Source organism: Sminthopsis crassicaudata, chromosome 2 (assembly GCF_048593235.1).
Source record: "Sminthopsis crassicaudata isolate SCR6 chromosome 2, ASM4859323v1, whole genome shotgun sequence".
Lineage (NCBI taxonomy): Eukaryota > Metazoa > Chordata > Mammalia > Dasyuromorphia > Dasyuridae > Sminthopsis > Sminthopsis crassicaudata.
In genome coordinates this window covers 575,795,145-575,818,456 of record NC_133618.1, presented here as the reverse complement: position 1 = coordinate 575,818,456, position 23,312 = coordinate 575,795,145, and the positions used below count along the sequence as shown (strand labels likewise).

At 39.2% G+C, this 23,312-nt stretch overlaps 1 protein-coding gene across 7 annotated transcripts in view; it reads left to right on the top strand.

Annotated features, from left to right (window-relative positions):
- Positions 1 to 22,817, top strand: part of ZSCAN2 (zinc finger and SCAN domain containing 2) — a 41,303-nt gene extending 18,486 nt beyond the window's left edge. The window contains exons 1-9 of one of the 7 annotated variants that reach the window (XM_074295319.1): positions 12,855 to 12,872; positions 14,011 to 14,539; positions 16,444 to 16,651; positions 17,319 to 17,395; positions 18,097 to 18,223; positions 18,429 to 19,193; positions 19,578 to 20,054; positions 21,250 to 21,342; positions 21,740 to 22,817. In XM_074295319.1, the coding sequence (XP_074151420.1) occupies positions 14,138 to 14,539; positions 16,444 to 16,651; positions 17,319 to 17,395; positions 18,097 to 18,223; positions 18,429 to 19,193; positions 19,578 to 20,054; positions 21,250 to 21,342; positions 21,740 to 22,761 (3,171 nt within the window). In that variant the 5' untranslated portion in view covers positions 12,855 to 12,872; positions 14,011 to 14,137 and the 3' untranslated portion in view covers positions 22,762 to 22,817. Of the gene's footprint in view, positions 1 to 6,456; positions 12,873 to 12,975; positions 13,134 to 13,242; positions 14,540 to 16,443; positions 16,652 to 17,318; positions 17,396 to 18,096; positions 18,224 to 18,428; positions 19,194 to 19,577; positions 20,055 to 21,249; positions 21,343 to 21,739 lie in introns of those variants that run through there. The other 6 variants (XM_074295321.1, XM_074295317.1, XM_074295323.1 and 3 more) reach the window with 6 other exon arrangements.
- Positions 22,818 to 23,312: the final 495 nt, after the last annotated feature.

Sequence of the window (23,312 nt, the reverse complement as noted above, 5' to 3'; positions counted from 1 at the left end):
AGTAAGCCAAGTAGTTCAAGAGAACTTGAGGTAGGCAAGGCATTTAGTAGCCTATAACACAAAACAGAATGACACCCTTGATTTTTTAAAAAGATTATTTTCCTAGTGCACATATTTTTTAATTGCCAATCATTATATCTGTCATGGTATATTTATCTTTATTTTATGATGTCAAGTTGAAACAGAGGACTTAGTTGCAAATCTCAGCTCTGCCATTTACCATGTGAACTTGGGCACACCCTTCTCTGTAGCCGTTAAGTTTTTTCATTTGAAACAAGATAGGACTAGACAGTCAACCAAATCCCTTTTAGCTCTAAATCCATGGTCCTATGATGTTACAAAGAAACCTCAAAAATTGGTATAATTTTCAAACTTTATAGTGCACAAAAGTTTTTTCCCTGTTCTTAGTTCCAAGAGTGTGGATTTGAGGGCAATATTATTTGTCAATCAGCCAATGAGTATTCATTAAGCACTTATTCTCGTGTGTGTGTGTGTGTGTGTGTGTGTGTGTGTGTGTGTGTGTGTGTGTTTATCTTTGTTGCCAATGTAGCTATAAACGATAAGGAATGCACCTAAAAAAACCCCAAAGAAATTGAGGGCCAACTAGAACTTAAAACACAGATTAAAAAGTTGCCCAGATAATTTCTTAGTAACCAGTTTTTATAAAATGTAACTTTTTTGTAAGGAGATAGAAGTTTCCTCCTTCCTTCTCTAATGTCCCACCCTTTCAGTATAAGCAGCTAAATTTTTGGTCATTATGGAAGATGTCAAAGGGGAGAAAAAAAATCAAACCACTGTTGGTAAGATCAGTATTTTCTTAGAGTCACTGGGGCAAGCAGATCTAGAAGAAGGTAATTAAGTCCTACGGATGGCTAAGAATAGACAGAGAAAAGATTTCTGCCTTCAGAGGAAGATGGTGGTGCTCTACTATGGAAGACTTGAGAGAAAAAAAAAAAAACAAAGAAAAAAGTTATAGATCCTTGGCTTTTAGAAATGCTAGATACTAGTTTACAGGCTAGAGATATTAGGTTCCTAAAGTTTACATTTTTATATTTTAGCCTTTTTTAGATTCAAATGGGATTAGACTTGAAATTTAATTTTATTAAGAACATTTTATGCTATTTTCTACTCAGATAAATACTGACCAACAAATATGAAATAATTTAATGAAAAGATGACCCAAACAATATCTCATTGTGTAGCAGAGAGGTTTGTGGCACCTAAATCCAGTTTAGTCAGGAACCAATAGAAAAGGTATGTCAGCTACTAATAACTGTTTTGTTTTGTTTTGTTAATGCAGGAGAACAGCATTTTAGTAGGATTCAAGTTTGGCTTCTAGTCTTAATTTTGCTTTGGAGCTAATGTTCCCTTAGATTCAGCTCTTTATATTTACTTTTGAAGAGTGCTGATTAAATAAAACAGATTAACATGCATAGCCCAAGATAATTTGCTTTCCCTCTTTTTGTTCTGGGTAGCACATTTAATAGAATTAAATGAGTGATAGCTCACTTCCCTTTCCACTTGACTTTAAGCAGCTCAGAAACATGACCATGTTTTGGCCTGACTTATCACAAGATATCATTTCACCTCAGAGATCTCCCAATCTAGTTCTTTCTTCTCTCTCCCAAGTTCTTATCTGGATATTAGTCTCTTCCGGACTAGACCCCTCCTCTGCCACAGATTTATTCCACTGTTAGTTATTTGAGTGTTTCCCTCTCTAGGACTAAACTGTTCCCCTCTGACTTTCCACTGATCCTGACTAATACCCAACATGCTATTACCTTAACTTTTTCTCTTCCTTCTCTTAAGCTTTGAGTACTACTGAAAAGTGTATAACTATAAAACTAGACTACCACTTGTCCTTCCTAGTTATTTAATAGTCTTTTGACCTTTATGTTCTCCTTGCATGTTTGTTACCATAGCTGAGAAGCTAGCCTTTTATTTCCTAACATATTTGTTCTCTCTTTCTTACCTTCATTCTTCATTTTAGACTTAGCATATAAATAAAAAGAATGCTAATTATTTACCTCACTCCAGATTCTTTCCCAACCCTTATCAGGATTCATATGCACTTCCTATGTAGTTCTGTAATTAGTAATCTATGTCCATACAGTTTGTTGTGCTTTTAAAAAATTTTGTACTATTTCACGCACACACATACACACACACCTATGGATCAACCTGATCCATCTAACTGCCATTTTAATAACCATTTTAAAAATTTCCATAATTTTTTAAATGTTCCCTGTTTTTCAGAGGAAGACCTATTTGTCTTCCTTTCTAAAGCCAAATCCTTCAGCTGTGCTCAGAATCCTATTTCTTCCTTCCTCTCCCACTTCTTTCCTCCATTCACAGTCTTCAATTGTAGAGGCAATATTTATATACCTTTAGAAAAAAATCTACTATCTCATTTCTCCCCTTTTGCTACCAAATTCTTTCAGGGAGTAGTTTCTACCTACTATTTTCATTCCTTCATTGACCTATTGTAATCTTGCATCTGGCTTCAATATTGTAATGAAATTTTCCCCACTCTGATCCCAAGATTTCCTGTTCCGATATATCAGCCCTTTCTCATTCATCTTGACCCCACTGCTATATAGCACTGTGGACCATTTTCATTTTTAAAGATTTTTCTACTTGTTTCCTTCTATGCTGATAAATATGTAATTTTTTTTGATTCTTAATGTAATTCATCTTTCAAAGATTGATTCAGAAGCAATAGTCACATATATTCAACATCTGAGGTAACAAACTTGTATAGTTTTTCACAAAACACAATTTGGCAATTTTTTAAAAAGTCAGATATTATTGTCCCTTCTAAATTTTTACCATTTTCAGAGAAAAAAAGTATAATTTTTTATTTAATTTAATTTAAAGACAGCTCAGTTTTGTTTGGAGTAAGGAGCTTCCTAGAGAATTGAGAAAAGCCTGGTTTCAAGAAATTGCTTTGTGATTATTTCTGTTGTTCCTTATTCTTTGTGTAATTTTCTGTCAGATCACTTTATTTTCCATATATTGTTTTAGCAAGTGATAGACAAAACTTTTGTACAAACTAATGTTTCTTAGAAGTCTTCAAAATTTGAAGACTAGACATCAGGGAAAATGGCTTGGTTTTACTAAATATGCAATTATAGGCATGTTTCACATAAATGATAACTTTCCCTCTAATAAAACTTTAAATAAAAATTAATCATATTTACAGTTCAGAAGCCTAGAAGCTCAGAATTGAAAGGGATTTCAGAGGCCGTTTGGTACAGCCTGTACCTAAAAAAAAAAACTCCTCTGTAAGGTATACAAATAATCATCAGGCAAAGGTTGGAGGGCCAGTTGTTATATATGTTGCAGAGGGAACTCTATTACTTGCAGCATTTATCTTACCTTCTCTCCTTCTCCTATTTTGTCTTTGCTTAATTCTTTTGCACAATACCTATGGATGTCCACCATCTTTCAGTCCTTAGTTTTTCTTTTTTCTTACTCCCTTAGAGAACTCAACAAGAGTTATGCTTGAACTTTGAGGTCTTTGTAAACTCCTAATTCATATGTCTACCACTGACCTCTCCTATCCAACTTCTAGTCATGTAGTTTTGGCTTCCTATAGGACATCTCTTTCCATGTTAATTTCCCACAATTAGCTCAGCTCAAATATATTTGGAATAAAATTCAATTCTTCTCTCTAAATCTGTCTCCCTCTCCAACTTTTAGTCAGTGGCCATTTTTAAATCATTCATTTTTGACCATATCTAGTTAGTCACTAAAATACTGCTCTGAAATATCTCTAAGATTTTTCTATTTCTTTTCTAAAACTCTTGCCACCACCCTATATTATTGAATAATTGTTCTTTTTGGCTTCAGTCTCTGTTTCCTGATGCCAAATTAAGTTTTCTTAAAAACTTTCAATACATTCCTACAGAACATTATTATCTAGCATTATAAAATTAAACTTAGCTCCTCAGCCTGGAGTTAAAATTATTTTTGTATTTATTCTTCCCATAGTCCCTCTACTACATTTAAACCTTTTTGAAGTATCTTATGCATCTCTCTATCCCTGAAGTACCTAATACAGTGCTCAGTAAATATTCAATGACTTGTTGGAAATATATGATTTAGTCTCATCTTATCAGTTTAACTTTATCTCCCATTAGTTTCCAGCATGAACCTTCCTATTTATTATTCCTACCTTCCCTCTAAATGTGGCTTGTCAGGTTCACAGAACAACATAAAGCAAACCTGAATTTATCTAAGTACTTTATTAAGCCTGTATGGTTCCAGATGAAAGATGTGGGGAATGCACTTGTTGTACATGCATTCAAGTCCCACATCTCCTCTGGATACAGGACCATACTCATGAAGCCACATCTCATTTTCCTCCCATTCCCAAGATGTTCACAGACATAACTTTTCCCTTACCATTCCCCAAATGTCATTCAAGCATCAGTTCCAGATATTGGATGTCTGTTGTTTTCTACAGTATCCATAGCCTTGTACCTGCCCAGTCCAAGACCCAGTGGGAGTGAGGGGTTGCTCTGCTGTCCTATCGCACCTTCAGATCATTGCCTCAGTTCATTCCCAGGTTTTTGTTTTTTTTTTATCCAGGTTCTTCCTGATTACCATGCATTCTTGGGGTCTTCCATGAGGCTCTTTTCCTGTTGTGTCTTCCCTTAGATATCTTGTATATCTTGTATGTCACCTTCAAGGATAAATAACCCCCATTTGTCCTTTCTGGGTCATATCCCTTTTATCCTTGAAATAGCATGCTTACAATAATACATTTTTAACATGGAGCAAGCAAGGTTATTGCACATTCCACTGAGAATCCCTCTTCCTCTATCTTGAGCTTGGACTGGCTTCTTTCTTAGACCATACTCACCCCTAGCCCTTAGCCAACTTTATTCCCCTTAGGCATAATAACATGATTTCTCTTAATTTCCATACATTTCCTCCATTCTTAGGGTGTTCACTTCCAACTTTATTTCTCTTATTTCTATCCCTGTCACTTATGTCCCCTACTCTCCTTCCCCAGTACTTCCTATAACATTTACTTCTTTCAAGACCCACCCCAAAGCCTATCTTTCCTAAAACCTTCCATCACTCCTCCAGTCCATATAGAGATAGCCTTTCTTTGCATTCCCAAGACATTCATAAGCTGTATTAGCATTGCACTAGATACTACAATGTCCTTTACTTAACATGATTATATTATTTTAAATATGTGTGTGCTCACATATGTGTTTGCATAATTTCCCCTTTTCTCTCCAACCAGACTATAAGATCTAACAGGAATTGTGTCTTCTATATTCTTTGTATCTGCTATAACAGTTGTCAGTCACTCAGTCATATGTGGTCTTTAACATTCCCAAGTATAGTCTGAACCAAATTAAAATGTGATTAGGACATATTTAACAAAATAAACAAGAATGATAAGAGATAAATAACATTACATTTTAAAACTAAGCCTATATATAACCCACAAAGATTTTTATATATGAATTAGTGGCTTCTGCTTCTATTTGAATTATTAATTCTACAGGATTGGGCTCAGGAGACGTTATTACTTGTTGACTTTTATCATGAGTCCTCAAATGATTTTGTGCTTCTGACTAGTTCTATCTAGCACTAAGCTGTAACTTAAGACACCATCAGCAAAATAAGCACCAGACTTTGGCCTTTCAAAAGAGAACCATAATTGCAATTGAGGTTAAGAAACTGCCTGCTCTGTTTCTTGAACCCCAAAGAATGTTGAGGTCCTCACAGATGTAATGTTTTTAAGACTGCCCGGGTTTTCTGCCCTTTGTTTACCTCATGGATAAATTGAAACAAGATTTCCCTTTACCCCATCTATAATCTATGGTTATGAGACCAAAATATTTCAAGAATCTTTTTACCCTGTCCTACAGATTACTTTTTTTTAAATTTTAACCAAGAACCTAGTAAACTATGCAAATGCTTTAGGGACCTGGTTGTGATGACTTGATCATCTCATATGTTGTTAAAATGCCAGGTAAATAATGGTAGACCTTAAATAGATATTAAATTAAAATGTAAATATGCCTAGTACTCCAGTATCAATCTTAGGATTTTATCTATGGAACCAACAAAAAGTTTGTGTACCCTGTTTGCTTCCTGGTGATCAGATTCCCAAATTCTAAACCTGATTTCACTTTTCAGCTGAAGAAAAAATTAGAACCATGTACCAATATTTCTAAGCTTTGGGAAAAAAAGGAAGATTCTGATACAGTCATTTCTACTCAGGTGAGATGGTTGTGAGGATAGTTGGACAAGTAGCTTAAAGGAAATAAAGCAGAGATTCAACTTCTTGAACTCTCAAACCTTTTAAATTATCATCAGAAATTTAATTTTAGCCTTTCCTTTTTTTTTTTTTTTTTTTTTTTTTAAGTTTGTTTCCTTTTTCAATGAAAGAAATTGTTTTTTAAACATGTTTTTTCTTGGTCCTTTTAGATTTTGAGATCCAGAGTGAAAATGAAGAGAATTCAAATCAAGAAATGTTTGAAACAGTGGAAGAAAATATGATGTTATCAGAAAGGCCTGAAGGGGAAGGCATTCAGCATTCTGCTTGGGGAAGTGACTTTGAGAGAGACTTTGGGTTAGAAAGGCCTCAGGGAAATTTCCAAGTAGAGAAATATGGGGAAACTATTTCACAGGACAGGGAAATAGGACAATTCATAGGCCTTCAGGGTACCTATTTAGGTGAGAAGCCCTATGAATGCCCTCAGTGTGGGAAAACCTTCAGTCGAAAATCACATCTTATTACACATGAGAGGACCCATACAGGAGAGAAATACTATAAATGTGATGAATGTGGAAAAAGCTTTAGTGATGGCTCAAACTTTAGTAGACACCAAACAACTCATACTGGGGAGAAACCTTATAAATGCAGAGATTGTGGGAAAAGTTTTAGCCGGAGTGCAAACCTAATAACACACCAGAGAATCCACACAGGGGAAAAACCCTTCCAGTGTGCTGAGTGTGGGAAAAGTTTCAGCAGAAGTCCCAATCTTATTGCTCATCAGCGAACCCACACAGGAGAAAAACCATATTCATGCCTGGAGTGTGGAAAGAGCTTTGGTAACCGTTCTAGCCTTAATACACACCAGGGAATTCACACTGGAGAGAAACCCTATGAATGTAAAGAGTGTGGTGAAAGCTTTAGTTACAACTCTAACTTAATTAGGCACCAGAGAATCCACACAGGAGAGAAACCATATAAATGTACTGACTGTGGACAAAGATTCAGTCAGAGCTCAGCCCTTATTACACACCGAAGAACTCATACAGGAGAAAAGCCCTATCAGTGCAACGAATGTGGAAAAAGCTTTAGCCGGAGCTCAAATCTGGCCACACACCGAAGAACCCACATGGTGGAGAAGCCCTATAAATGTGGTGAGTGTGGGAAAAGTTTCAGCCAGAGTTCTAGTTTGATTGCCCATCAAGGAATGCACACAGGAGAGAAACCCTATGAATGTCTGACATGTGGGGAAAGCTTTAGCTGGAGTTCCAACCTTATTAAACACCAGAGAATCCACACAGGAGAGAAGCCCTATAAGTGCTCTGAGTGTGGGAAATGTTTCAGCCAGCGATCACAACTTGTGGTCCATCAGAGAACTCACACAGGAGAGAAGCCATATAAATGCCTCATGTGTGGAAAAAGCTTCAGCCGGGGATCAATCCTTGTCATGCACCAGAGAGCTCATCTAGGGGACAAACCTTATAGATGTCCCGAATGTGGGAAAGGCTTTAGTTGGAATTCTGTTCTTATCATACATCAAAGAATACACACAGGAGAAAAGCCCTACAAGTGTCCAGAATGTGGGAAAGGCTTTAGTAATAGTTCCAATTTTATTACACATCAGAGAACTCACATGAAAGAGAAGCTCTATTGATGTAGCAAGTATGGGAAAAGTTTGCTGTCAGGAAACTGATAAGAGGAAAGCCACAAGCATCCTAAAGGAGTAGTTCTAACAAAAAAATTGTATCTAACATCCCATTGAGAGGTCTACTCACTTTAAAGTCCTATAGAACTTTTTGCCAAAATCTTAACATTGCTCATCCTGGTATTTGCTACCTTGTAGTTTGAAGAGCTTAAAAGAAACAAGACAGGAAAGTCAGGCAATATGAATCATGTATCTGGTTCTGCCAGCAATTCACTGCTTAAATCCCTGTCTGCTTCCTTGTGCCTAAGATTTTCCCCTTGGTAAAATAGGGAGACTATTTCCACTTGTGAGGGAAAAAAAAACATCTGCAAAATGGGTCAGATTGCTCAGAAAAAGTCCAGAGATTCAAATGAATGCTTTTTCTTTCCCCCAGCTTGTTGTTGCTACGGTGCCTTCATTCCATTCTGTTGTGCTGCCACTAAATATTTTCTTCTTGGATTAAGTATTTTAGGCTATGCTTCTAAGATCAAAGATATTAGATAGGGCAATACTGCCTTGTAATGGAGAAAGGAGGAATAGATAGCCCTTTTTTGTTTCTGTAATATGCCAGGAGCACAGAGAAAGCTGTAACTGAAAACTGAGCTGCAATCCACTGATAGGGGCTGGGCCTCCCAGATCTTGAAATTTATTAACTGAAGTGAATTTAACAGTTGTCCATTAAGCTAATCATGTAGTAGCCCTATCAGAGTAAGAAAGCTACACTGGGGAAATAGAATTTGTTGTTGAGAATATTTATCTCCAGAGGTAGAGGCCTAGTTGAGACCTGGTAACTTCTACTATTGGTGATTAATAATTTTCTTCCTCATATAGTGGGAGACAGTTCACTGCTGGAGGAAACTTTTTTTTCCCCACTTAACACTACACACAGATACATAGCCCTATAATCATTTTATAGAAACTCATTCTATGCACTTGTATTTCTCTATAGATTATTTCTCTTGTATATCCAGCTCTAGCAGTCTATCAAGTAGTATATTGCATACTAAAAACTTATTTCTAAAGAAGTACTGGTGTTCATGTCATCTGGTCTGAGTCTTAGACCCTTGTGGGAGGTCATTCTATGGCTTGTGCTCATTTCTGTTTGACACTGCTATGGCTTTGTGCCTGTAGTCCCTGATTCTTTCAACAGTGAAGATGGTGGGAGAACAGCTGAAGGGGGTTATTAGTGGGGCAGAAGACAGGCAGAGAAGGTATTTCTGGGAATTAAGAAGCTGTCTCCTCCCTCTGCCCATGGAACCTGGACTCAAGATGAATTTTTAGGTCCCATGGTCCTTCATTCTTTTAATAAAATATTCCTGTCCCTCTGCTGACTCAGTCCTTTAACTTGTGTGGTTCAAAATCATGTGTTTCTATATTAGGAAGTCCCACTCAGTGGATTAGGACTGAAGTCTACCTAATAAACCAAGCCAGTTGTCACAACAGTTGTCACAACAGTTGTCACTACTGCCAGTCACAATTGTCCAACCTGTGATAGTTTGCCAGAGGCCTGATAGAATGAGAAAGACAGTTGGTATTTATCTCCTTGAGTATTTGAATTGTCAAACTGCTTCATCCCACTCCCAAGTTCAGAGACTTTATTAACATTCTTCTGCAACCTTTCCTCTCTCCCCCTAAAAATGATTTCACTATACCTCAGAGAAATAAAAGATAGTTCCAGTTCAAAGAAAGTTTTGGGACCCTCTGTTGTATATAGGATTTCACCAAGCCTATTGTAGCCCCAACTCGTGGAACTAGCTGGGCAGTTGGAACAAATGGAGAGTATGTTCAGTCATAGCTATTCCAGAGCCCTACATAGTGCCTTGCACAAAATAAGTGATCGATATTTATTGGTTGATTGTTCTCTTAATAGCTTTTAAGCAGCAGGAAAAAAAAATGTTCAAGGACAGGAAACAAACTTTCTTTAGCTGTCTGATCATGTAACAGAAATGTTCATTCCCTTAGATAATGCATACTTCATTTGTCATTATTTCATCTTCAGCTACAATTTAAAATTATATCCTGAAAATTGATTTGGGTTTTTAAAAATACCTTTTCTTTAAAGTGTGATTTATTTGGCTTTTGTGAGACAGAGCTGGCCCTCAATATTTGTTCATCTGACTGACTTTAACATTAGATTCTTTGTAACTGGCCTTAGTGAATGTATTCAGACCTAAATATACTAATCAAATAAAGGTTCATTGAAACAATGTATCTTAAACAATCACCCTACTCATATTCTTAATGGCCAGTTTAGACCATTTATCATTTTTAAAATGTAATTGACAGTATAAGTACTTAGCATTTATTTCTCTTCTACCTTATTTAAATAACCAGTCTTCAGATGACAAGATTGAACTAGGTAATCTCTAAACTTTAGCTCTAAATCCTCTATATTAAATCTATAGATCTAATATAATCCTAATAGTTATAAAGAAATGTACTCCTAAGAAAATCTGCCCTCATTTTTATTAGTTTTTAAGATGAGGCATGTCCTAGTAAGAGTGTTTAATTATAAGTCATTTTATATTACTCCTGGTTGATTGTGTCAGGTGAAAAATGTTTCCAAATATTGGTGGTGGTAACTTACTGGCCTGGATACTTTACATATAATTGGAAATGGAGATTTCTTAACCAGAACTTAACTTGCATATTTATAAACAAATTATAAAATAATTGCACATAAAATGAATTAGTTATAGTACTAAATCAGTAAGAAAGCATAAAAAGCATGAAATATTAACTGAAGCATAAGTCTGCTTAATTTAATCTGTCAATTTTAGTTTTCTGACAGGTTTTTTAACAGGTTTATCCACAGTTCTGTCAAAACTATGCTCCATAGCTTATGCTTATAAGGTTTCACTCTTATATTTTATCTTCATCAACATATTTTCAACTAAGATATAGTGCATCCCAAAGATTGTTCTTTGACAACAAATAAGAACTAGAGGAACATCCCATTAGTCCCTCTTAAAGAAGAGCATATTTGCCAAACTGCTTTAATAACAAAATCATTAAATCTAAACAAATTGAGTTTTTTATTCCATTTTACATACTGCCATATATAGTGTCTCCAAATCACTTCATGGTTCTAATGAATCTGTGAATTCTCAGTCTTTCACACAGCTCCTTCTTGACCCATATCAAAACTTTTTGTTGAATCTGCCTTTCTAGCTGCCTCCTACTGCTTCAGCTATTCTTACTTAATAGCAGAGAGACTAGAGGGATGTTTTCTTCCAAATAAACCCCCATTGACAATTAGTGATCATTGGGATATCTAGTCTCCATAAATACCTAGTAGCTGGGAGCAGGTAAGTTATGTTCTACAAAGATGAATTGTCAAGGTTTTGTTGAGAAGCATCCTTTGGGGTAAGGAAATTGCAGTTCACTTTTTAAGCTCACTCTGTTTAAAAGGCCAATCTATACAAACACAGAAAGAACCCAATGTCTCGGGTATTATGCTTCAAAACATAACTTTAGAAATCGCATCTATCCTTTTCCCTGAAGATAGAGGATGAATGCGGACATGAATTGTGTGGGAATCTATAGTCTCCACGTTTGACTGTTCTCTATCACAATTCCCATTTTCTTTAAGACTTCAGAAGACCCCAGGTGCCCATGCACCAAAAAAGGCTGAATGACCCGGGGAAAGACAGAACCCAGCGCTGTTTCTTCTATTAAACATGCACTACATACAGATGTTGGTTTTACATAGCAAAGACCTTAGAATTCAAAGGCTGCATCCCGTCCATCCATAGAACTCATAGAAATCTTAGTCACAAGTTCCAAAAGGAGAAACCTGAGCCAGGCGGAGGATGTATATATAGTGCCGTGGTTTTCTCTGCTAGGTGTGCCCATCACTGGACCGCATAGCACCTGATGTTCTGTCCAGTGTCCGCTTCCATAAAAAAGGACTCCGCAAGATTCAGAATGGAAGCGGATTAGAGACCCCGAATCCAACCCTGCGCATTCCCAGTGAAGGAGGAAGTCACTCGCGGTCTGCAAGACAACTTCTAGGTTCAGAGGAGAGGAACGATAGTCACGTGCCTCCCTTTAAGTGCACAGAAATGAGAGGAGAAAAGAAAAAAAAAAAAAAAAAAAAAGAGCCGTCCAACTTCTCATCTCCCGGTAATTATGGCTTCACTTGTTTGAGTTAATGCTTTCGCATCCTCTCTCTCATGGACCACTGGCTTGTGGGAAGCAGAGGCAGCGCCCCGCGAGCCCTTGGCCTGGATGAGGAGACCGGGGCTCAGGAGGATGAGCACAAGTCCACGGCAGTCAGGACGAGCGCTCGGTGTCCCGAGCCCCGGCCTTGCGCTCTCGGCCCAGGGCCGGCCTGTCACTTTCTGCTATCCGCCCTCAATCCCCTTTTCCTCTCTCGCTCAAACACGCGCTGCGGGGGCAGGACTTTGCCCGGGGCGGCAGCGCCCCCTCAGCCATTCACCCCGGGTCCTAGGATTTAAGACACCTCAGTGGCCATTAGGAGGCCAGAGAAGTGAGCGACTTGCCCGTGGTCACGCCGCGAGTTCGTGGCGAAGCCGACGTTCCAGTGCGGCGGTCCGCTCTCCAGGGCGGGGGCGTTTCCCCCAGCCGGCTGCCTCCGGGCACAGCGGGCATTCACATCTCGGGCCAGGTTGGGGCCCGGGCCCGCAGTCCTCACAGGTCGCCGGCGCCGTGCCGCGGCCGTCCAACGAATGAATGGAATCATTACTGGGCGGGGCGCGCTTGCTCTCCCGGCCAGTTGCAGTCAAGCCCGACTCTACTGGGGGGCCGGACCGCGTCGGGCCGGCCTCGCCCCCTACGAGGCCCCGCCCCGGAGTCGTCGCTTTGGGGCTTTTGCGCGCCCACGGGGTGGCGGACGACTCTTAACGGCCCAGTCCAAGAAACGGCCTCCCAGCACTGGGAACCTAGAAGTAAGAAGCGCCCACCCTTCTCCGCCGATGATAGGTCCGTGAGAAATCGCGCCCTAAGTTACCCTTTTTCCATTGGCTGGTCTTGCGGGGCGAGGAGAGCGCGAGGAGGCTTTTGGGAAACGTAGTTGCTTTGACTCAACCTGGGTCCCTGGTCGAAGGGTCCGCATTTCCGCTTCCTGTGTAGCTGTGGTTGTGTCTGTCTGTCGGCTCGGACCCTGAAACTGAGGCGACTGAGGGGCGGACTAGGAGGCCGCGGGGAGCGCGGACTCCCCGAAGAGCTGGCGGTCCCGCGGGAGTGAGCAGACCTTCCCGCGCGGGGCGGGGCTCCGGCAGCAGCACGGGAAAGGGGCGGGACTATGAGGGCTGGACGCTGCCCGAGGCCCTCAGGCCTGCGAAGGGAGGGGATGGGAGGTGGACTTCTCCGGCCGGGGAGGGAGGTTCTCAGGGGCAGCGTCCCTTCTCAGCCTTACTTCCCGGGCCCCGGGAAATCCTCCCCCTTCTCTCTTTTCCCCATAGTTCGTGCTGTGGCCGAGGCGTGTCCGTGGGCCCCGGAGTGTTTTGCGTGTGTTCCCGCTTCCCCTAAGTTGACTGATGCTCACAAAGAAACGGTCCCAAGAGTACACCCAGTGAAAGGCGGCACACGTTAACTCGGGGGACGGTTCTGTTAGAAGGCCCGGGTTTGAATCCCCTAATCAAGTTTAAACCAGAGCTCTTTTTATGCCATTAGTTTATTTGTAGGACCTTAACAAATCACTTGACTTCTCTCCACAAATTTTTCTTACCTGTAAAAGGCGGGGATTGCGCTCTTCCCAAAAGCGCCTTCCATCACTAAAGATCTAGGGTTCATTGGCTCGGCCAAAAACCTCGGGGCCCGGGGAGAACAGGGGATGGAGAATAATGGGGAAAACAACCATCCTCCCTTTCCTAAAACCCTTTCCCAGCTCAGGAGCTGCTACTGGCCGTGGTACTGCCTCGTATGTCCTCCCAACATTGTTGTGGGCCCGAAGTTGTAGTGCTATCCTGATGGAAGGGTAGATAGGCATAGACCTTTCTCTGTTAAAGAGGCCTGGGAAAGGAATAAACAAGGAGATATTTTATGTTACTAGGATGGATGGATTAATATCTCTCAGGTAACGTCTATTGATGGTATTGTTGTTTCTCTCTATACCTAGAGCCTTCTGGAAGAGTTCCACTCAGTGGTCCCTAGCCAGAGACAAGAGTTAGCTTGCCAGGAAAAAAAAAAGAGAGAGAGAGAGAGAGATCCAACCATAAGAACAAAACCTCTTCTTTAACTGGACAATGGCAGTTGTTTTAGACCCTCAGACCTGGGCTCCTCAAACACAAGATGGATTCCTTGTAGTGAAACTGGAAGATGAGTCCCATTGGCATCAGGGATCTTTCCTTCCTGGAAGTGACCACGGTCCTGAGGCTTCCTGTCAGCAGTTCTGGCAGTTCAGATACCAGGAGGCAGCAGGACCACGTGAAGCTTTGAACCAACTCCGAGAACTCTGTCGTCAGTGGTTGAGACCAGAGAAGTGCACCAAAGAACAGATTCTAGAGCTGCTGGTGCTGGAGCAGTTCCTGACTGTTCTTCCTAGAGAAATCCAGTCGTGGGTTAGAGAACAGCATCCAGAGAGTGGAGAAGAGGCAGTAGCCCTGGTGGAAAATTTGCAAAGAGAACCTGGCAGCTCAGAACAGAAGGTGAGAATGAGATACCTTTGTTTCATAAAAATAGAGCTACATGAATATGGCTTTTACCTGGCAGCAGTGTGGGTAAAGCATGGCACCTTATTGTTGCTAAGGTGACAGGAAATTTCCCTTGCAGTATTAAGAGAATATGTTCAAAAAATAAATAGCTCTTCCTTGCTAACTCTTATGGAAAGGAAAAATATCTTGAAAGATCCCACATCCCATTGCTACCAATGAAAATATAAGTTCCCTGAAGCAGGGAGTGTTTCATTTTGTATCATCAGTGCTTAGAAATACCTTACAAATAATTCGCTGCACTTGTGATCTTGTTGATATGAGGACTCCCTTCACTGGTGTAGATCATAACCTATTCTATGCTACCCTTGTTCATGTCTTCCCACAAGGACAGTGGGTAGTGCTGAAGATCTTCTGCTATTGCAGACATGCACAGGAGCAGATGAGTGATCACTGTTTATCTCTTGTTCTTACTATATAATCAGTTCACTTCTCTTTTAGTAACACACTTTTCTGATGATATCTTTTAACTGCTTTGTTTGAACAATTCTTCACTGGTAACATATAATGGAATACTTATGTGTCTACCATGTCTCTCCATGTCTTGCAACTTTTAATTCGTTGAAGACTGGTATTTGGAGACTCCTGTATACAACAATACCAGAAGAATATGTGTCTTAAAAATAAAGTCCTTTCCCCCCCCCCAGGGAAGATCATGAGTTTATTAAAAGCATTGCCCAATTTTCCAGATGCAGTCCAGCCCATTTTTCCTCCTCTTATTCAATTTTGGGATCAGTTCCTTGTCCTCGTTCAGTGAGATTTTTGTTTGTTTGTTTGTTTGGTTGGTTTTTTTTTTTTAATTGAGTCAAAAGTTAAGTGACTTGCCCAGGGCCACTCAGCTAGGAAGTATTAAGTGTCTGAGGCCGAATTTGAACTCAGGTCCTCCTGACTTCAGGAACTAGTAGTCTTTCTAAGGAAAAGCTATGCACAATCTTTCCATTTGATTAAAACTTCCTTTCGTCTGCTTGTTTCCTTGATATTGAGTGTGTCAGGATTGGCATGATTGAATTCCTTCACAAATATGACTATTCATTTGCTAGACAAATTTCACATTAAGAGTATCAATAGCTGAATTGATTTTTATAATTTTAAAGCTATATAATTCTTAGTACTCTTTAATTCCTTTTACACTACTGTTCTACCATTACTGCTGAAGAAGAACATCATAGGAGTAGGGCCATGTTTCTTTATTTCATAGATAGCCATGGAAAAAAAGAATTTATTATATAATGGTTGGTCTATTGTCAATGGGCCAGTTTGATCCAGGGAAAGTAGAAGATCTATTGTGGGGATCATTTATCAAGCCTTTCTAGCCCAGTAGAACTGCCAGAATTTGTTTTTTACTGCCATAATTTTTAGGAACTCAGGCTCATTCCCTTGGAACAATGAGACATCACAGTAGTCTTACTAGTTTATTAGCTAAGACCTGGGCAACTCTTGGTTTGCATTACTTTAACCATCTATAAGACAGAGATAATAGCCCCTAAGTACAGTGAAAACACTGAGTCCCACCAACATTCCTGCAAATCATTTTATTGTTTTTGGTATGGTTGTTTAAGGAATGTTTAAGTAGAGATGGTCAGTGTCTCAAAGCGTTAGGAGCAGATGCCAGGAAAACTGGGTAGACAAGTTGCATGGCACCTGATAGCTAAACCTGATTCTAGCAGAAGTGCTTGGATGTCTCTACTATTCACTGATAACTTGAAGAATTTCAATAAGCCTGGTTTTTTCTTTGTATCTTAGGGAATCCTAGAACAGTTTGGATGATTATATTTTAACTTACAAGATTCTGCCCACTTTTAGAAGGCTGTGCAGTGACAGGAATTGTGGGCTTTTCCTAGGTCCCAGGCGTTATGAAAGGGCAGGAAGTACTCACAGAGATGGTAACAGCTACAGGATCAGTACCCAATTCACTAAGTATCCAACTGAAGCAAACACAGACAAAATCCAAATGTACATTCCAGGAGAACGCAGAGAGATTACACCTAGATCCAGAGAAAGAGCTGATCTGTGATCCTAAGATAGAGCCCCATTCCCTTCAGGAAAGTGGTAAGTAACTAGAAGGAAAGAGGGAACACTTGTTGGAAGTTTATGGAGTTGTGGAAACCTGGACAGCTTTGAGAGCAGAAACGGTGTTATGGGGACATTTTTCTGTCTTTTGGAAAGGATTGTGTACAAAACTAGTACCTTTATTTGAATCTTTAGAAATTCTATTTGTAGACTTCTTAGTAATTTCTATAGATGGTTAGAGGAAAAGCTATTCTTTAGTCTCATAGAATCACTGTGTAGATTGGGAGAGGGGAATGGGAGTTGCAAGGGGAAAGAAAAGAGTAGAAAAGGCTATATAGTCCTAATAAATGAGGGGGTAGGGACCCAGGCCTGGTTAGTGGCAACGCCACAGAATAAGTTTGGATCCCTGAATGCAATAATTCTCAGTCATATGTTACAGAACTATTTAAGTGACAAGTGTGTCACAAAGCTCAGGGGAAAAAATTGGTTGAAAATGAAAAGACAAAATCTGTAGTGCATTCCTTAGGTATTTCTCATTTCACTTTTTTTCAAATCTCTTTGGCAGAAAGACAGACAGACAAGAAAAGACAGAAAGACAAGAAAGGCAGAGACAACAGAAATAACGTATCTCCTTTACTCATCTAGAAGTATTGCCCTATAAAAAGATTGGAAACAGTTATGATTTGATGATTCTTTTTTCCTTTAGCTCTACCTACTTCTCAGGTGCTTGATCTTCCTATGGAAGCAAATAGTGGTAATCAGGAGATAATGGACAGGTCCCAGGTAAGCTGCTATTTCCTTTATGTCTTACCACTCCTATTTGAATATATTCCTGTGCCATTCCCTCCATTTAGAACTATTTAACCCATGAAGAATATTGCTCCAGTTTCCCTCTTTCCACCTTACCCAGCCAATGATTATATGTAGCAGACAAGACTAAATATCTTGGAAAATAGGCTTCAAAACTCCATTAGCCTACAGAATGTGCCCTGAACCTTCTGACATAGATCCCAGTTTCTTAAACTGTGGTCCATAACCCCATATTCAATATGGGGTCCATAACCCCATATGTAGTCTCCTAACTGAATGTGAGTGGTCACGAAATTGATTTATTATCAGTATTTGATTTATAAACCTATTTTTGTATCTATGTACCTGGAGTCACTTAAACATTTCTCGGGTGAAAAGGAGTCACCAGTGGAAAAAGTTTAAGAATTTAAAAAAAAAAAAAAAAAAAAAAAACATAATCCAGGGCTAAGGAACATGTTTTTACTTTTTTTTTTTTTTTTAATCCCACAACTGCTTAGGTCGTAGGCTTGTTCAAATTTACATGATTGCTTTAAATTACTAGATGCTTCTTCATTCTTTGTGTGTTTCTTTCACCTAGCAGGCTTGCCATCCTCAGAACTGAAAATAAATTTAGAGCAACTGTATTTTTCTATTGTTAATCATTTCAGAATGAGACAATTTTTTCATTATTTCAGGAGCTGATGACTTTTGGAGATGTGGCCATATACTTCTCTCAGGAAGCACAAGGGCAGTTAAACCCAGTTCCACAAGATCTCTGCCAAGATCAAACTCGGGAGAATAACCAGAATGGTGTCTCACAGAGTAAGAACACTCTTCCCTGTTAAGCTCCTAATCTATTATGCTTCAGTAAGATTGCTTTCCTTAGAACTTTGACAAGTGTTTTGCTTTTAATCACAAATAACAAATAGACTTCCTTTTCTTCCTCTTCCTTTGACACAGGGGAAATAAAAAAATCCAGTAATTTCTTTATCATAAACCACTATGCTCTCTGTTTCCTTGTGAACAGGATTTACAATTCCCAGGTCCAATATGATTTCCTCTTTAGAGCAAGAAGAAAAACTGCAAAATCCAGATTTTCAAGGCTCTAAGGAGAAGGAAGATTCAGGAGATTCTCTAATGAGTGGAGAACGAGCAAAACTTGGTCAAGCACCAGTAATGAAAAAAGTCAAACATTGGGAAGATCCGGAGCGTCAGGGTTTGGAAGATGAGAAGGTAGCAGGTGTACACTGGAGCTATGAAGAAACCAAAATTTTCTTAGGGATTCTCAGTGAGTCTTGGATTTATGAAAAACTTCGAACTTGTCATCGGAATCGTCAGGTATATCGGATTGTAGCCAAGCGATTACGAGAGCGAGGTTTCCTCCGGACTCTGGAACAATGTCGATATAGATTTAAAAACCTTCAGACAAACTATCGCAAAGCAAGAAGCACCCACACTCCAGGAACTTGCCCATTCTATGAAGAGATGGATGCTCTGATGAGCCCCCGGGTTGCTGTCATTGCCCCAGAGGTGGAAGGGGATCTCCTTGGGCAAGAGGACCATGATATTGAAAATGAAGAACTTGAAAGGGATAGTTGGGAACATGAGGAGATAGCAATGTCAGGGGTTGTGATAGAGAATGGATCCAGAGAACTGGATTTGGGCCATCCAGCAGCATCTTTGGAAGAACTGCATTCAGGGGCTGTAACAGAGGATTCTGATGGTGATGAATTGGGCAATGATGAACTATCTGAAAGACCTGGTACCCCACCCCATTTTCGGAGTGCCACAGGTAAGAAGACTATGTCAAAGAACAAAGATAGGAATTCTTAGGTTTTTGTGGAATTTGGTAATAAATTATTGTTATAACATCTCATTCTGAAATACCACAGAATCAGGGCATTATAATAGTAGACAGCATGTGGGCCAGGGTTATGTATATGTACAAAAGCCCTCATTTAGGACTAGTCAGAATATCTATTATATCAGAATGATTTATGTAAGTAAAAACAAATTCATGTTTTAGACTGACTACTAAAAATCTTATCTTAGGGAATACTCTCAATCTGATTGTTTTTTAGGAAGTCACTACTTAAAAAAATTAAAGAGGAATCAGAATGGGGGATAATTCTGAAAACATATATTGACCAAACACTATGTAGCCCTTGTTTGACAGGTCTAAACTTTTCTTCAGGAGTGCACTGGGGATATGAAGAAACTAAGATTTTTCTGGGGATTCTTGGTGAGCCTCGTATTTATGAAAAACTTCGGACCTGTCATCGGAACCGTCAAGTGTACAGGATTGTGGCTGAGCGACTTCGTGAATGTGGCTTCCTCCGGACTCTGGAGCAATGTCGTTACAGATTTAAAAACCTTCAGACACACTATCGAAAAGCAAGAAGTGACCATACCCCAGGGACCTGCCCCTTTTATGAGGAGATGGATGCCCTGATGAGCCCATGGACTACCATTACTCCCTTTGATGTCTTAGAGATGGCAGGAAGTCTTCTAAAGAGGAAACCTGAATCCAAGAAGAGTATTGACTGGGAGAACCAGGAAACAGTAATAGAGGATAGCAACAATTTTGAAAAGGAGGCATCATCAACAGAACTCAAGAGCTTCAAGTCACAGGGTCTATTTCAGAATTCCAATGGTAAGCAATTCTTTCTATGGAACTTTATATCCATTTCCTTTTTTTGTTTGTTTCTTAATATTTTATTTTTCCAAATACACACAAAGATAGTTTTCAATATTCACTTTTGCAAAACCTTGTGTTCCATATTTTTCTCCCTCTCTTTCCCCCCATTCAAGACAGCAAGCAACCTGATATAGGTTAAACACACGCAATACTTCTAAAGATATTTCCGTATTTGTCATGCTGTGCAAGAAAAATCAGATCAAAAAGGAAAAAAATACAAAAGAAAAACAAGCAAACAACAAAAAAGGTGAAAACACTATGCTTTGATCCACATTCATTCTCCATAGTTATCTCTCTGGATGCAGATGTCACTTTCCATCACAAGCCCTTGGCTATATAAGGCCTATAAAATCATTGGTCTGAGCTTACCAAGGAAATTGCGTTCGATGATGAGATGAAAACTAAGTACAACAACCTCTATTGCTTGAGTTTTTAAGTTGGTACTTTTATATGGGCTACAAATGATGTTATAAATATGCAAATGGCCCTTGGCAGAAAATGTTTTCCCCTTCCTCATCTAGGAAACTTTGGTTGTAGTCCTTTCTCTACCACTATCTGTTTATTGGTTGGAAAACTAGTTTAGTATAGTTTTCCTGATAATAACTATTGACTTCCCATCTTTAAAATGTTCCATACGCAAATCTTTCTATTGATTCAGGAACTAGCTGGGTGAATCACTCAGATACCTAGATGCTAGAGCTATGAGTAGTCTATTACTGGAGACAAATAAGGTTTGTTTTTCTCAGTTCAAGAGCATGTCATCATGACTACTATTGGCTAGAAATGAAAACTACAGAAGCAATGGGGAATGGGTTAAGAGGGTCACTTTACTGAGCAGTGATAGAAATTTGCAGTTCCTTGTTTCCAAACTACCTAATAAACACCACTATAAATACTACATTACATAAATATATAATCTTCCTCCATCACCTAAATCCTAAACTCTTGCTTATATGCCCATTTATCTTCAGAATGCAAATTTTTACTACATTTCTAATCATAGAATCTAAGATTTTCTCTATCTATACACTAAACTTTCCTAAGTTTTCCTGGATTTTTTTTCTTAGGCTTTTTCATTCTTTCTATGTAAAGGAAACCTCAGAATAAGTTCTAGAGAAATTTTATGGGATTCATTTCCTTTTTCTTTTAGCAGAACTTCTCATTCCTAAGCCAGAGAGTGGAGAAAAGCTGTGGAATGTCATTCTCCCTGATTCCAAGGATATTCTGAGGACTTCCCATACAAGTAAGAACAAAGAAACAATCAAACTTGTGATTGTGAACACAAGAGAATGAGGATATGTTGGAAACAGAGAAATCACAAAGATTTCTTTTATAGTTGGGCAGCAGCTATGCTTGCTTTAACCCACCAATGCCAAAGTAACATAGGAAAAAATACTACAGAAGAATGGAGTCCCTAAGAAGACCTACTTCACTATTCTTGAGGCTTATACCTAGAACAGAGGCCATATGTAGAACCTGGTTGAATTTGTAATCATGTACTTATAATTGAGCACTAACTGAGCAATCTTGGACTCATTTCAGTGTTTTAAATGCTTCATGCTTCATCCATAGACTGTTTTTATTCTTCTCCATTTAGGAGATCAGTAATATCTATTTTCTATGCTTTTTTTTTTCTTCAGATTTTGAAATGGGCAATGAAAATGAGGAAAATCCAAGCCAGGAAATTTCTGAGGAAATAGAACTACAGGCAACATTACTAGGAAGCTCCAAAGGAAATGTTTCTCATTATCTTAACTGGAGGAAAACTTGGGAAAGAGAATACAGAACTGAGAGGCAATGGACAATACTCCCAGGGGAATCACAAGGGCTACCATCTCCTCAGGAAAGAAATTTAGGCAATTTTATAGGACTTCAGGGAACTTATATAGGAGAAAACCCAAACACATGTTCTGAATGTGGAAAAAACTTCAATCAGAACTCACACCTTGCCGTACATCGATTAGCTCACATTGGGGAGAAGAAATCATATAATTGTGATGAATGTGGCAAAACCTTTGGTCGAAGTTCACATCTTATTTGCCACCAGAGAATCCACACAGGAGAAAAACCTTACAAATGTCCTGAGTGTGGAAAAGGCTTCAGTGATCACTCTAACCTCACAGCACATCAAAGAATCCACACAGGAGAAAAACCTTATAAATGTGGTGAATGCTGGAAAAGCTTCAATCAGAGCTCAAGCCTTATTATGCATCAGAGAATACACACAGGAGAAAAACCCCATAAGTGCAGTGAATGTGGGAAAAGTTTCACTAATAGCTCACATTTTAATGCTCACTGGCGGACTCATACAGGTGAAAAACCCTACCAGTGTCCTGAATGTGGGAAAAGATTCAGTAAGAGTTCTACCCTCACCAGCCATCAGAGAATACATACAGGAGAAAAACCCTATGAATGCCTTGAATGTGGGAAAAGTTTCAGTGATCGTTCAAATCTCATTACACATCGACGAATTCATACAGGAGAGAAACCCTATAAGTGTGGTGAGTGTGGGAAAAGTTTCAATCAGAGTTCAAGCCTTATTATACATCAGAGAATACACACAGGTGAAAAGCCCTATGAATGCAGTGAATGTGGCAGAAGGTTTAATAACAGTTCACATTTTAGTGCACATCGGAGAACTCATATGGGTGAGAAACGCTAACTAGCACCAAATGTTATGGTCAATAAAAGTGCAAGTTTCACATATGAGGTAATTAACCCCAAAAGAAAAGTTTCTATTATATTTAATTTTGTACCACAATTGAAAAAGACTATAATAGTTGAAGTTCATTACCCAACTGAAATGATGTTTGTTTTATTAAAATGCACACTTGTCTCAGAAAACATCCTTCAGATTCTTTTTTAGATGATATTGCCGCATGGCTCCTGTGCGATTGTGCCTTAGTTCCTACACTTCAGAAATAGGAAGAGGGCAGTCCTGTCCTTGAACACACTTCCTACCTGGAGAGAGGAATGGCATTATCACCATCAGAGTAGTGTCTTATAACCTGGCTGCAGAGCAGGGCTGTCGACCCATAGCAAGTGGGCAGTCATCACTGCACAGCATCATTTGAGGACATGAAAGAAGAAAGACTACATTTCTTAGACTTTCTTCTAGGGAATGATAGTCTCAGAGGTTAATCTCTAAACTAGCACAACATCATTTGCCTGATTGGTTTTTCTTTATTTAATGAGGTATGATTATGAGTAATG